The 13,075-nt window shown below is 39.1% G+C and overlaps 1 protein-coding gene across 1 annotated transcript in view; it reads left to right on the plus strand.

The window, feature by feature from the left end:
• The window catches only part of ELF8 (binding protein), a 50,103-nt gene extending 37,364 nt beyond the window's left edge, over positions 1–12,739 (plus strand). Inside the window, exons 18-25 of the mRNA XM_089162901.1 lie at positions 2,166–2,261; positions 3,548–3,649; positions 3,735–3,842; positions 3,933–4,157; positions 10,252–10,518; positions 10,611–10,682; positions 11,337–11,663; positions 12,106–12,739. Of these exons, the coding sequence (XP_089019027.1) occupies positions 2,166–2,261; positions 3,548–3,649; positions 3,735–3,842; positions 3,933–4,157; positions 10,252–10,518; positions 10,611–10,682; positions 11,337–11,663; positions 12,106–12,285 (1,377 nt within the window). The 3' untranslated portion in view covers positions 12,286–12,739. The remainder of the gene's footprint in view (positions 1–2,165; positions 2,262–3,547; positions 3,650–3,734; positions 3,843–3,932; positions 4,158–10,251; positions 10,519–10,610; positions 10,683–11,336; positions 11,664–12,105) is intronic.
• Positions 12,740–13,075: the final 336 nt, after the last annotated feature.

Genomic DNA, 13,075 nt, shown 5'->3' on the forward strand with positions numbered 1-13,075 from the left:
TTTCACCGACATGTTGGCGACTTTTGGCAGGGTGTCTGTGAAAATTTGACCTTGGTTTTGGGGGGTAGTTAGGGTCGTTTTGGCTTGAATTTTTTGTGTAGCCTAATCTGAGGCCAATTTTATTGTGTAGCCTAATATGAGGCCAATAAACACATTGGGAGCATTATTTTGGCCTAAAACATCTTTTTATCTAAAGTTCCGGCTATATGCGAGCAAAACTGGAAGTTTGGAAAACTCATATAAACTAATGTAAACATGCAAAGAGAACACAAATACACAACTAGTGAAGAGAAGTATTAAAGTCTACAATTCGTTATACAATTATGTTGAGTATGGCTCATGTTTCACATTCTGTTGCTGACGGACACGGGGTCCCACTCCCCGGTGAGTGGGGGGGTCCAGGGAGGCCGCCCCGCCGGGGGTGTGGGGGTAGCGCCCTTGAAGCCTATAGAGGTCGAATGAAAAATTAGTGAAAAATTGAATGAAATTTTATTAAATATGGTGAATTTGGCGATATATTACTGAAAGAATCGTCTTTTCACAATATATCGCCGAAAAATTGGCGATATATGGGCGGTTTTTGGAATAAATCGTTTCGTTGGGGGGAGTCGTGTCGCCCCCCAGCAACATGGCGATATATCGCCTACACATTGAACCTTGATCATACCCCTTTGTCATTACCAACATTCTCTCCAAGTATCAACCCATTTTAACACCCATAGACCTCAGTTCCCGATCTCTAAAATATCCACCCGATATCTTCAAAATCCACCTATGGCCAAGTAATCCTTGATACCCCTCAAAACCTAGTTTGTATCCCCTAGACCAGACCTAACCATCCCATATATTATTACTAAGCCATTCTGCATATCATCCTATCACAGTACCTATCAAAAAGACCCCTCCACAGCCCATAATCTAAATTTCAAGAAATCTTTTCTTGGTCTCATTTGAGTTGGTTCTCTTTAAAGATCTTGGGAGAACTGACCCTTTTTCAACTGAAGCTACCTCATCTCCTGCCTTTATATTTTAGTATGGGCAAATTTCACTTTAAATTGGACCATTTGAACCAACAGACTGAACCAAGCCTAACCAAACAAGAAGAATTGCAAAAAGATGTGGGAGTACCTTCACCCTACTACTGCTAGATAGCAACCTTAGGAGCTCTTGTTGAGCTTCCTCTTGTGAATGTAGGTTTCTAGACCTACATCAGTATAATGACGTGGTGATGATCGTTAGAAGTTTGTTGGGGAAGGTAAGGAATTACAATTATGGTTTGAGATCTCGGTCTTGACAGGGTCCTTGGTCCCTCCAAAAGTTGAGATCTCGGCCAAGATATGGTAAATTTTGCCAGCTAAACTCGAGCTAACTCGGTTCCCATTTGAGTGGGACTTTGTTATTTAGCCTATTTTAGACCTTCTAATCACAGTGGTGACCTTAGATCTTTGAAATAATTGGCGTATATATGAGTTCTAACTCGATTCTTACATTGAATCTGGTATGCTGTAGGAGTGAACGTGTAGACTTATAAAACTTGAAATACACGACCATTACTTGATATAAATGAAAAATGAAGGCTTAAAGTCAAATAATACATCAAACATGTCCAAATGTTCAAAATTTCACATTATTACATTGGTGTACTTATAAGTTATACCATGAGACTGCAAGAGTAAAATCAATGAGCTAAACAACTTATTGATGTGAACTTGGTACAAGACCAAGTTTCTGGCAAAATATCTGGCAAAGTCACCAAAACCAGAAGGGGGGGGGGGGGGGGGGAAGAAATTGAGTTGAGCCAGGCTCGTCTAACCGAGATAAGGTATATTTAAGGAGTGAGCTGAACTGAGATCTTACTTGAACGAGATCTCAGATGAGATTTTGAAGTCTCCTGTTCTCAGACCTTGAACTACGATTACAATTGCACTGCAAGCTTGCAAGTTGCAACAAGGATTTACTCTAGGCCCTTCTTTGTTTCCTCCCAACGCACATCCAAGATGAGGTCCCTTGGTTCTAGTGCTGGTTGAAATTGAAATGTTTGACCAAAACGAAAGAGTGAGCCAAAAGATGGTTTTTATTGCTTGTAGTCTTTCAGATTATGCCATTCTTTTATTTCTTTCTCATTGCAGTTTTACCTCATTTTTGGCGGTTTTGGATTTTGTTAGGGGAATTGGAATTACTTTGCAGCTGTTCGTTCAGAGAAGAAAGGTCCCAAACTGGAAGCGACTCATTTAGAAAAGTCTAAGGAACTCTATTCCAAAGTATGCTGCATTTTCTCCTTTTCCAACTCCCTTCCGCCCAAACCCCCAATATAATATTTTTCTTCAATGTATCTTTACCTTCATGTTGTTAGGGTGCTTTGGAGTTGTGCTTATTTTTCTAACTAAATATGGTTGACTTTGATATATTTCTTTTACTATGTTGTCCATTTGCATGGTATTGGGTGGAATAACCTGCATGTTTTTGAGGAGTTTCAAGTGAGACCAAGGAGAGTATTTCCTCTATCTACCTCCCGTGCGCCTGCCCTCCCCCCCCCCCGCCCCCTGGAAAAAAAAGAAAAATATTAAATAAGATGGTTGAAACCTTGAATTCTCTTTTATGAAATGTCATTATTCCATGATACATTGGGTCCGCTTCACCACTGTCTGGGATTTTATTTTAGAACCCCCTCCCCCCACAAAACAAACAAAGTAATGATAAATAAGTATATAACATTACGTTTGCTAGAATCTTTATTTTCTCTTTTGAATATATCCCAAAAACTTTCTTTTATTTCCATCCGTAGCTTCTCCCCTCCTGAATGAAGAATTGTTTGCATACAAGTTAGAAACTTAACAATTTACAAGGTTCACAGTTTCTATTTGATGATTTTCAATATTTTCTGATTCTTAGTTAAGGCTCTGGGGAAAATGGCTGGTTATTCAAACATTTGAAACTGTGGAGACCAAATGGGGAGTCAACCTTTTTATTTAGGCCCCAACTATTTCATCCTAGATCGCTTATAACAACTTCTTTAATCAGTTATTCATTTAGTTAATTTCTGACAGGATAAGATATCTCCTACAGTTTTGCAATACATATAGATTGTCTTATTGTGGGCAAATTTAAATTTTGTGGCTGGTATATTTAATCACCACTTGCCTTCTGTAAAACATGGATGAACATGCAGCATCCCACACTAGTGTAACTATTCAAATTTTGGCCAAGAAAAAGATAGCAGGAGGTTAGTGATGAGTTTAAGTAATTTAAATGATTGTGAAATACTGTTTGAAAACTGATGAAATATTCTTTTGGGGCTAATGCCTGACCAAAGAGGTTCATTTGGTCCTTTCTAACATGGACTGTCCAATGCCTGCTAAGTTTCAATTGGTGCAAATTCACTATGACATATTGATGGATGCTTAGGTAAATCTATGATTCCTTGATGTTTTGTGCTCATTCTTGATTATATCCTTATTACTTGTGCTTTCTGCTGTGAATTCTACCATTTCCTTGTGGAAAGACACCTATCTTCTGTAAAATATATCTAATTCTCCATTCTTGATAGGTTTTGGTTCAACGTCCTGCAAATCTATATGCTGCAAATGGTGCAGCAGTGGTTTTGGCAGAAAAAGGCCACTTTGATGTTTCAAAGGATATTTTTACACAGGTCAGGAATTTGTTCTTTATTTCCTGATCTATTATGGCTGTGTAACAGTTGATATTTATTCAAATTCTCTTCAAATGAGTTACAGGTTCAAGAAGCTGCAAGTGGAAGCATTTTCGTCCAGATGCCGGATGTTTGGATAAATTTAGCACATGTTTATTTTGCTCAAGGACATTTTTCTTTGGCTGTCAAAATGGTGGGTCTTTGTCATCCTTAAATTATATTTGTTCCTATTCCCTATTTTTTTCTCCCTTCATTTATGGTTAAGATTTTTGTTGGCTTGCAGTATCAAAATTGCTTGCGGAAGTTTTATTATAATACAGATACCCAAGTTCTTCTTTATCTAGCTCGTACCCATTATGAGGCTGAACAATGGCAAGATTGCAAGAAGACACTGCTTAGGGCTATACATTTGGCACCATCAAATTATACATTACGATTTGATGCAGGTGTTGCGATGCAAAAATTCTCAGCATCTACATTACAGAAGACAAAGAGAACCGCGGATGAGGTTTTTTTTTTTTCATGAATTTTTCTCATCTAAATATTTGTTTTATTTCTAATTCTAGTCTTGCCCGTGTTTGTTGGACGTATTATGATGTGTCCTCGAATTGAAACCTATGTTATTAGGAACTTCCTTCCCTGTGATGTTTGATGTGGCTTAGGAGCTTCAAATACCTTCATCGGGGAAGTGAATTTTTTTATTGATTAAACCCGAGTGGCATTTATGCATCAGCCTGATGGTGAAAATTTCTGTTGCATTCTTAAGAAAATTGTGATCCAATATATTGGTGAGATTGGAGATTGGATAATTCTTTTGGGATTTCACAATAATAAAAGGATGATGCTTTTAGAAATTGTAGATTTTATTAAATTATTTGTAATCTTTGTTGTTGGAAGACGTTTATCTATCTAAGATTGTTGTAATGTGAGGAATTGCTCCTCTAATAGGGTATTTATAGTTACAACCTAGTTAAGTCTTATACAAAGTAGGAAAATGAAATATAGAAATAAAAATCTAGACTTATGAGGAAACATAATCTTATTCTAATTAGGAAACCTTAGTCCGTGTTTTCAACACTCCCCTTCAAGTTTAAGCATATATATTTATCATGCCTAACTTGCTCATAATGTAATTGAATATCTTCGTGCTCAAGCTCTTTGTGAGCACATCAGCCCGTTGCTTGTTTGAAGTAACAAAGGTGATATGGATCAGCCCAGCCTCAAGCTTCTCTTTGATGAAATGTTTGTCAATCTCCACATGCTTAGTCCTATCATGCTGTACTGGGTTATGAGCTATGTTGATTGCTGACTTACTATCTGAATATAACTGTATAGGAACCTCCAAATCTGTCCCAACCTCTTGAAGCAGCCCTTTAAGCCATAGTACCTCACAAATGCCTTGAGCAATCGCCCTAAACTCGGCCTCGGCACTGGACCGTGCAACTACAGCCTGTTTCTTGCTTCTCCAAGTCACAAGGTTACCTCCCACATATACACAATACCAGAGGTAGACCTCTTATCATCTAGACATCCTGCCCAATTTGCATTTGTATATGCCTTAATCTTCAAATGTCCATGAGCTGAAATTAAAATTCCTTTTCCTGGAGTAGTCTTCAAGTATCTCAAGATCCGATATACTGCATCCAAATGTGAGGAATAGGGATCATGCATATACTGGCTAACAAGACTAACTGCAAATGTGATGTCAGGTCTAGTGTGACATAGATAGATCAACTTTCCCACTAATTTTTGATACCTTATCTTGTCAACTGGTTCTCCTTCCTTTGCCTTCAAGTGTAGGTTAGGCTCAATAGGAGTCTCAGCAGGCTTACATCCTAGCATTCTAGTTTCCTCAAGAAGATCCAATGTATACTTCCTCTGGGATAGAGATACACCACTAGTAGAATATGCCAACTCTAAACCTAGGAAATATCTTAGTTTTCCCATATCTTTGATCTCAAATTCAGTTCCCAAAAAAGTCTTTAATGCTGAAATCTTATCCTCACTAATGCCTGTGATCACAATATCATCCACATATACTAAAAGTATAGTAGTGTAACAATCATCTCTTTTAATAAACAAAGTGTGGTCTGCATTGCTCTGCTTATAGCCATTAGATATTATTGCCTTATGGAACCTTCCAAACCACGCTCTTGGAGATTGCTTCAGCCCATATAAAGCCCTCTTTAACTTGCACACTTTCCTATAAGTCTCTGTAGTAGAATACCCGGGTGGTATATCCATATATACCTCTTCTTGGAGTTCTCCATGCAAAAATGCATTCTTCACATCTAATTGTTGTAAACTCCACCCTTTATTAGTTGCACATGAAATAATAGTACGAATTGTGTTCATCTTGGCAACAGGGGCAAATGTCTCCTGGTAGTCAACGCCATAAGTCTGAGTGAAACCTTTGGCCACCAATCTTGCCTTGTACCTTTCAACAGTCTTATCTACCTTTTACTTGATCACAAACACCCATTTGCACCCAACAGTCTGCTTTCCTATGGGCAAAGTCACCAAGTCCCACGTTTTGTTTTTTTCCAGAGCTTGCATTTCCTCATCCATAGCTTCTTTCCAATTTGAGTGAGATAATGCCTCCTGCCAAGTGTTAGGAATAGAAGTAGAGGACAAAGAGGAAATAAAACTTTGAAATTTTGGAGATGGAGACTGATATGAAACATAATTGGAAATAGGATGTTTGGTGCAAGTTCGAGGCTGTTTTCTTAATGCAATTGGTAAGTCTAAAGTATGATTAGAAGAAGGGTCAAAGACAGACTCACCTGGAGGAATGGATTGTTCGGGGCCAGGAACCAAAGCTTTTGACTGGCTTGGTTCAGAAGGGGTCACTTGTTGCTTTTTTTGATAGGTCTTCAGAGGTCTAGTCTCCCCCTATATATCATCCTCCAACTGTTCCTATCCGGTCATTCCATCTTCCAGAGGAGGATCATCTGTAGGAATCTCAGGAGAAATATCGAAAGGAGGAATCAACATTGGAACCTCTTCACTAAAACTCTCCCCCTGAAGAGGTGTAGGGAAAAAAAGGGAATTTGTTCCTGGAAAGCAACATCCATAGAGACGAAAAAACGACGAGAACTAGGATGATAACACTTATACCCCTTCTGTGTAGGAGGATAACCCAAGAAAATGCACTTTAACCCATGAGGATCTAACTTTCCATGAACATGGTGGTTCCGGACAAAGGCAACACATCCAAAAACCTTAGGTGAGACTGTAAAGATTGCTGTACCTAAAAGAACCTCAAGGGGACAGCGTTGATCTAAGACTCGGGAAGGCATTCGGTTAATTAGATATGCCGCAGTAAGAATGGCTTCACCCCAAAACCGAAGAGGCACATGCATAGAAAACATGAGGGAACGTGCTACCTCAAGTAGATGTCTATTCTTGCGTTCGGCAACCCCATTTTGAGGTGGAGTGTCGACGCAACTAGTTTGGTGTATGATGCCATGGTTTGTTAAGTAGGAAAGGAATGCGCCACCCAAGTACTCAGTTCTGTTATCCATACGAAGGATTTTGATTGTTGCCCCAAACTGAGTCCTAAACATATTATGCAAATTTTGGAAGCACGAGAAAACGTCACTTTTTTGGTGAAGTAAGTAAAACCCATGTGGTCCTAGTACAACAGTCAATAAAGGTAACAAACCATCTATGACCAGATACAGACACGGTCCGAGAAGGACCCCATAAATCAGAGTGAATGACTGAAAAAGGAATTTTACTACGATTATCTGAAATAGGGTAAAACATGCCTGGTCTGTTTGGCCAAAATACATGCCTCTCAATAAAAATCATTTAAATTGCACCTTTTAATCAGATCAGGAAATAATTTGGACAAAATAGGTAAAGGAACGTGGCCAAGACGACTATGCCACTGTAATAAGGTAAAAAGTGCAGGGGAGGTGGAACTAGAGACCGTAGAAAGAGCTGATGGGGACCCATCCATTAAGTAGAGCCCCCTTTTCTATCTACCATTGCCAATCGTGAGCCCTGTTTTCAAGTCCTGAAACACACAATGAGAAGGAAATAAAGTTATTTTGCAGTTTATATCACGAGTAAGGATAATAATAGAAAAAAGATTAGTCGAAAACTTAGGAACATGCATGACATTAGATAAGGTAAGAGAAGGCGAACAGATAATAGATCCTTTCCCAGAGATAGGGGAGAGAGACCCATCAGCCGTTCGAACATCCTGAGCAATAGGGACAGATGAATAAGTTTGAAACAAAGTAGATGAGCCTGTCATATGGTTGGTTGCTCCAGAGTAGATTACCGAGGAGGGATAAGTCAATTGACATTGTGAGAACCCAAAATACCTGTGGGGATTTGTGGATCAACACCTGTGGGGATTTGTGGATCACGATGACAGAGGCTATACTCAGATCTTGGAAGTCCTGTCTCGGAGAAGATGAGTCAAGTCTGGACATCAATTGGTGAAGGTGTTGGAGCTCATCTGAGGAAAGAAGTGTTGGAGTACTCAAGGTGTTAGAACTAGCTTGATTTGCAGATGTTTGATTGCTGCCCTTGATTCCATTTCTACCTCCTCCACGGGAATTTGTTGGACGTCCATGCAACTTCCAACACTTGTCCTTTGTATGACGCTTTTTCCACAATACTTGCACTTTATTGAAGGGCGAAAATTACCAGAACTAGATTTATTATTGCCATAACCAGCCACCAATGCAGATCTATCAGATGTTTGAGTGTGTACCATAGCTGTCCTTCGACTGTTCTCGGTATCTACCATGGCATAGGCTTGAGCCAGAGAAGGGAAAGTCTCTTTCGAAAGGATCTGTGCGTGAATTTGATCAAATTCTATATTCAATCCTGTAAAAAAATCATAAACTATCTGTTTATCTTCCCATTGTTGATAGGCGATAGCATCTTCAGCATTCTTCGGTATAAACTTCCCATAGAAATCTAAAGTTTGGTAATATCCCCGAAGAGTGTTATAGTATTGAGAAAGAGGAAGGTCCTTTTGCTGTAACTGATTGATTTTCCATCTAATTTCAAAGCACTATGCCTCATTGCCAACTCTGGAGTATGTATCTTTAGTAACTTTTCAAATAGTTGCCGCATCAGGAAGGAGGAGATAACTCTTTGCTATGCTAGATTCAATGGAGTTGATGAGAAAACCCATGACCAAGCATTCATCTGTATACCACTTGGAAAGTTGCAGACCAGGTGTGGAAGGTTTTGTAGAAGTCCCATCAAGATGGCTAGTAAGACCACAAGCCCCAACAGCTAGGGAAACTGATCGAGACCATCTAAGATAATTTGTCCCATTAAGTTTCACATTGGTTATCTGAAGCGGAGAAAACTCACGATCCTTATGAATGGAAGACATGGGAGACTCTTCAGATGTACCAGATAAAGGAGATATGGGATCAGCCATAACTGCAAGGAGAAATTATTAAAAAAGTCCCTTAACTTTTTCAAAATTTACGAAAAAGTCCCCTAAAATTGTTGCAAATTGCAAAAAAATCCCTGAAACTTTTTCAAAATTACGAAAAAGTCCCTGAAATATTTTCAAAATTACTCCCACTAATTCACATGAAAAGTATCTCCTCAAGTTACCTCCAATTGGTATATTGTTGAATCAAAGTACACCAGGAAATTTCCAGGAAAGACTGGAGGGATACAACCGGTCCGTTTAAATACCAGACTCCTTAGACAAAATTTTCCTAGACATGCACTTAATCACCCAATATATAGTTCCAAGACACCCGAAAAGAAAACAAACACGTGAATAGCGACTTCAAAAAAAATTTCTACAGCACCTCTGTGGGATGAAAACAAAACCTTGCTCTAATACCATGTTGTAATGTGAGGAATTGCTCATCTGAAAGTATATTATTTACAAGACCTCAATAGGGTATTTATAGTTACAACCTAGTTAAGTCCTATACTAAGTAGGAAAATGAAATATTGAAATAAAACTCTAGACTTATGAGGAAACATAATCAATCCTATTCTAATTAGGAAACCTCAGTCCATGTTTTCAACAAAGATAGATGCCTGAGATTATAGAGCAAGCAATCATGCAGTAGGCCCAACATCTAAACAACCCCAAGCCCAACACGGCCCAATACAACCCAGTCCCCTTGTGGGAAAAAGGAAAAGGATACACGGTTAGTTGTTTTTAAGGCTGCTAGGTTTCTATGTTGTTCAGGTGCCTGTTATGTGGAGAAGCTTCTCTTTAAACACCAGTCCACCAAGTGATGGAAATAAGCTGCTGCTGTTGCCTCACTTACAAATTTATTGAGTAGTCTGATCCTGCGGAAGTTATTTTCCAAGGCGATTTTTGTTTTCACTTTCTCCACTATTTATTGAACAGTATAAATCTTCATCTGTAGATTGTATGACTCCAGTTGAAGGAACTACTAATGCAAGTCATTAAATATGTTGCTGCTTCATCTTTGGATACATCAGTGTAGTTTTTTGAGCTGTTAACTGAACCAAATTGTGAAATAGTATCTTTGTTCAAATTATTATGCCTTAAATCAGTGCTTGTTGCATTGATGTGCTATTTATTTGTATTTCTGTGGATGACTGCTTCTTGAGACTGTTTATTGATACTGCAGGTACGTGCAACTGTTGCGGAATTAAAGAATGCTGTGAGAGTATTTAGTCAGTTGTCTGCAGCCTCCAGCCAAAACTTTCATGGGTTTGATGAACGAAAGATTGAGACCCATGTTGGCTACTGTAAGCACTTACTTGATGCTGCAAAGGTTCACTGTGAAGCCGCGGAACGTGAAGAGCAGCAAAACCGGCAGAGACTGGAAGTTGCACGTCAGGTTTCATTGGCTGAGGACGCCCGTCGTAAGGCTGAAGAGCAGAGAAAATTCCAGGTCTGCTATTACTGTTACTATTCGATGCATGAGGCACATCTTTGGATCACATTCTGATTTAGTTTTTCCCTGAATCTATTGGCTAAATGCAGTTGGAAAGAAGAAAACAAGAAGACGAGCTAAAGCAAGTGATGCAACAAGAGGAGCATTTTGAACGTATAAAGGTATGTTGGGGCATTCCTGTCTTACATAGTTCCTATTGCGTTTATGAGCTACATCAGTTTTATTTGTTATTTGGTTCTGTTAAGAATGTCACCATTGAGGATTCTTTAAAAAATTTGCATAAATTAATTGAAAATGATATATTTTTTTTTCAATTTCAACAGACTGAGATAGGGTCTTGTGAACGGTGGGACTGATGAGAGAAAATGCCTCGTGTGATACTGACTTTATTAATGTTAAGCGTCAATACAATTGTTGCTTATCCATAAATATTTTGAAGATTATAAAAGATCTTTTCATGTTACAATTACTAATCATAAATACGAAGGGGGGAAAAAGATAAAATAATAGATATCAATTAATTGATCTCATGAATAATTATTCACTGCATCTACTGTTGTGGGCTATGATGAAATCTAGCAACTAATTTGCCGTGTGGAGGATATTATTATGGTTGTTGAGGAAACAGAAACAAACTGCAAGCATGTTCTTGCTTGTCCGGTAGTTTTGACATAGATGCTCCATGTTTTTCTGCTTCCAAGCTGGCTTGGGTTTTCTTACTGTATTGAGCTTATGATTGTGACTTTTCCCAAACATTGCTTTGGACACACTGAAATTGTCTGCTTACACAACTTCTGGATTTCATGTATTTGTAGGAGCAATGGAAGAGTACTACACCTGCCTCTAAGCGTAAAGACAGGTCTCAGGCTGAAGATGAAGATGGTGGGCATAATGAAAAAAGGAGGAGGAGAAGTGGGAAGAAGAGAAGGAATGACAAGGGTTCAAAGTCACGCTATGACATGGATGAATCTGAAGCTGAAATTATGGATGATCAAGAAGAAATTGAGCATGAAGATGCGACCACCATGAACGATCATGAAGTTGAAACCAATGAGATGAATGACAATGAAGATATTGCGGCAGGCAATCCTCAGGATCTTCTTGTAGCAGCTGGGCTTGAAGATTCTGACGCTGAGGATGAGGTAGTAACATTGATCTCTTCTCTACCCATGTTTAATTATCAGTTATCTAGACTTAATAGGGCAACATTAGGTCATTTGCAGCTTTTGGAGAACCCTCATCAGTTGAGCTGAAAATGTCACCAGTGTTGATACAATGTTGTGTGATATTGACTGCAATACTGTTATTCTCTTGGTTCCTTGCTTCCCACATACACGGGGAGCTAGAAAAAAGAAGACGAGGTGGGAGGGTTCCCTCCGGGTTTTTTTTGTTTGGGGTGGGGGTGGTTTCAGGCTTTAAGCAGCAGTCGTATGGTGCTGGCACATTAAGACACATGGTGGAAGCCTGGAACTGTGATTGTGTTGACCTAAGTTAATTGGAAGTTTCTCGGCTTTGTCATTTTTTCATGAGTTAATGTGCCTTTTTTTCTTGGCTATGTATCTGAATCCACTTTTTTGGGTGAAGGGCGCACCCTCTGCAAATCGGCGGAAATGGGCATTGTCGGAGTCTGATGAGGATGAGCCAGCAGACAGACTACCAGAGTCGAGTCCAAATAGAGAGAATTCCACCGAGTTGCCTGAAAGTGAAGGAGAAATCGGAGGAAGTAACAAGCCTAATAGAGATGAAGATGAAGATGATGATTGAGGTTGAAGGCTGAGCCCTGCTGCCATGTCAAATATGTCCTTCATGCTCCCTCAGAATTTGTAGAGAATGTCATTCATTTAGGCACAGGAATCTTGAGCGGAAACCTTTGGGACCGGTACCCTTCTCCCGTCATTCATTTTTACATTTTCCTTTGGGAGGTGGAAAGAGGGGGGCACGTTGGGAGTTCACACCCATGCAGAGATGACATTTGATTCCAGTAAATTGCTGTTCCAGTTCAGAAGTATGCGGGCTTCTGCAGATCAATTTGAAGTTCATCATTGAATAGAGCTGAAAACTGATGTCTGGACTAGGGGCTGTGCCACATTGTATTTACCTGCATTGATTGCGGTTGTATTTTGAGAATTTTGTGATCAATCTCTTTATTCGAGAATATTATATATTAGAAGGAACAAGAGTGACTATTAACACCACTTTCCTTTGTGTTTTTTTTCTTCTTTTTTTTTTTTCTTTTTAAATTCAAAACTTATACACTTGATTGGTAAGCTCCTCGTTGGGGATTAGTCGAAATGCAATGCATGTAAATGGCTTTTTTTTTTTGGGTAAACAGCAATCTTATTCAAAGCGGGCAAGGGGTGGGGGGAAGGGGTGGGGAGCAACATAGTTCCGCCAACCATGCAGTGGAAGATGGCCATTCTTTCGGGCCTTAGTGCTTTTGTAACATAAATAACTTTTTGTCCTTCAATGTCATCACCTTTTTGACTGATACAAAATTATGAGGAGATGCATCTCATCTTTGTTAGACTTTGAAATCAAACACGTATCATCATGA

This window comes from Hakea prostrata, chromosome 7, assembly GCF_041222555.1.
Source record: "Hakea prostrata isolate BN-2017 chromosome 7, UWA_Hpros_2, whole genome shotgun sequence".
Classification (NCBI taxonomy): domain Eukaryota; kingdom Viridiplantae; phylum Streptophyta; class Magnoliopsida; order Proteales; family Proteaceae; genus Hakea; species Hakea prostrata.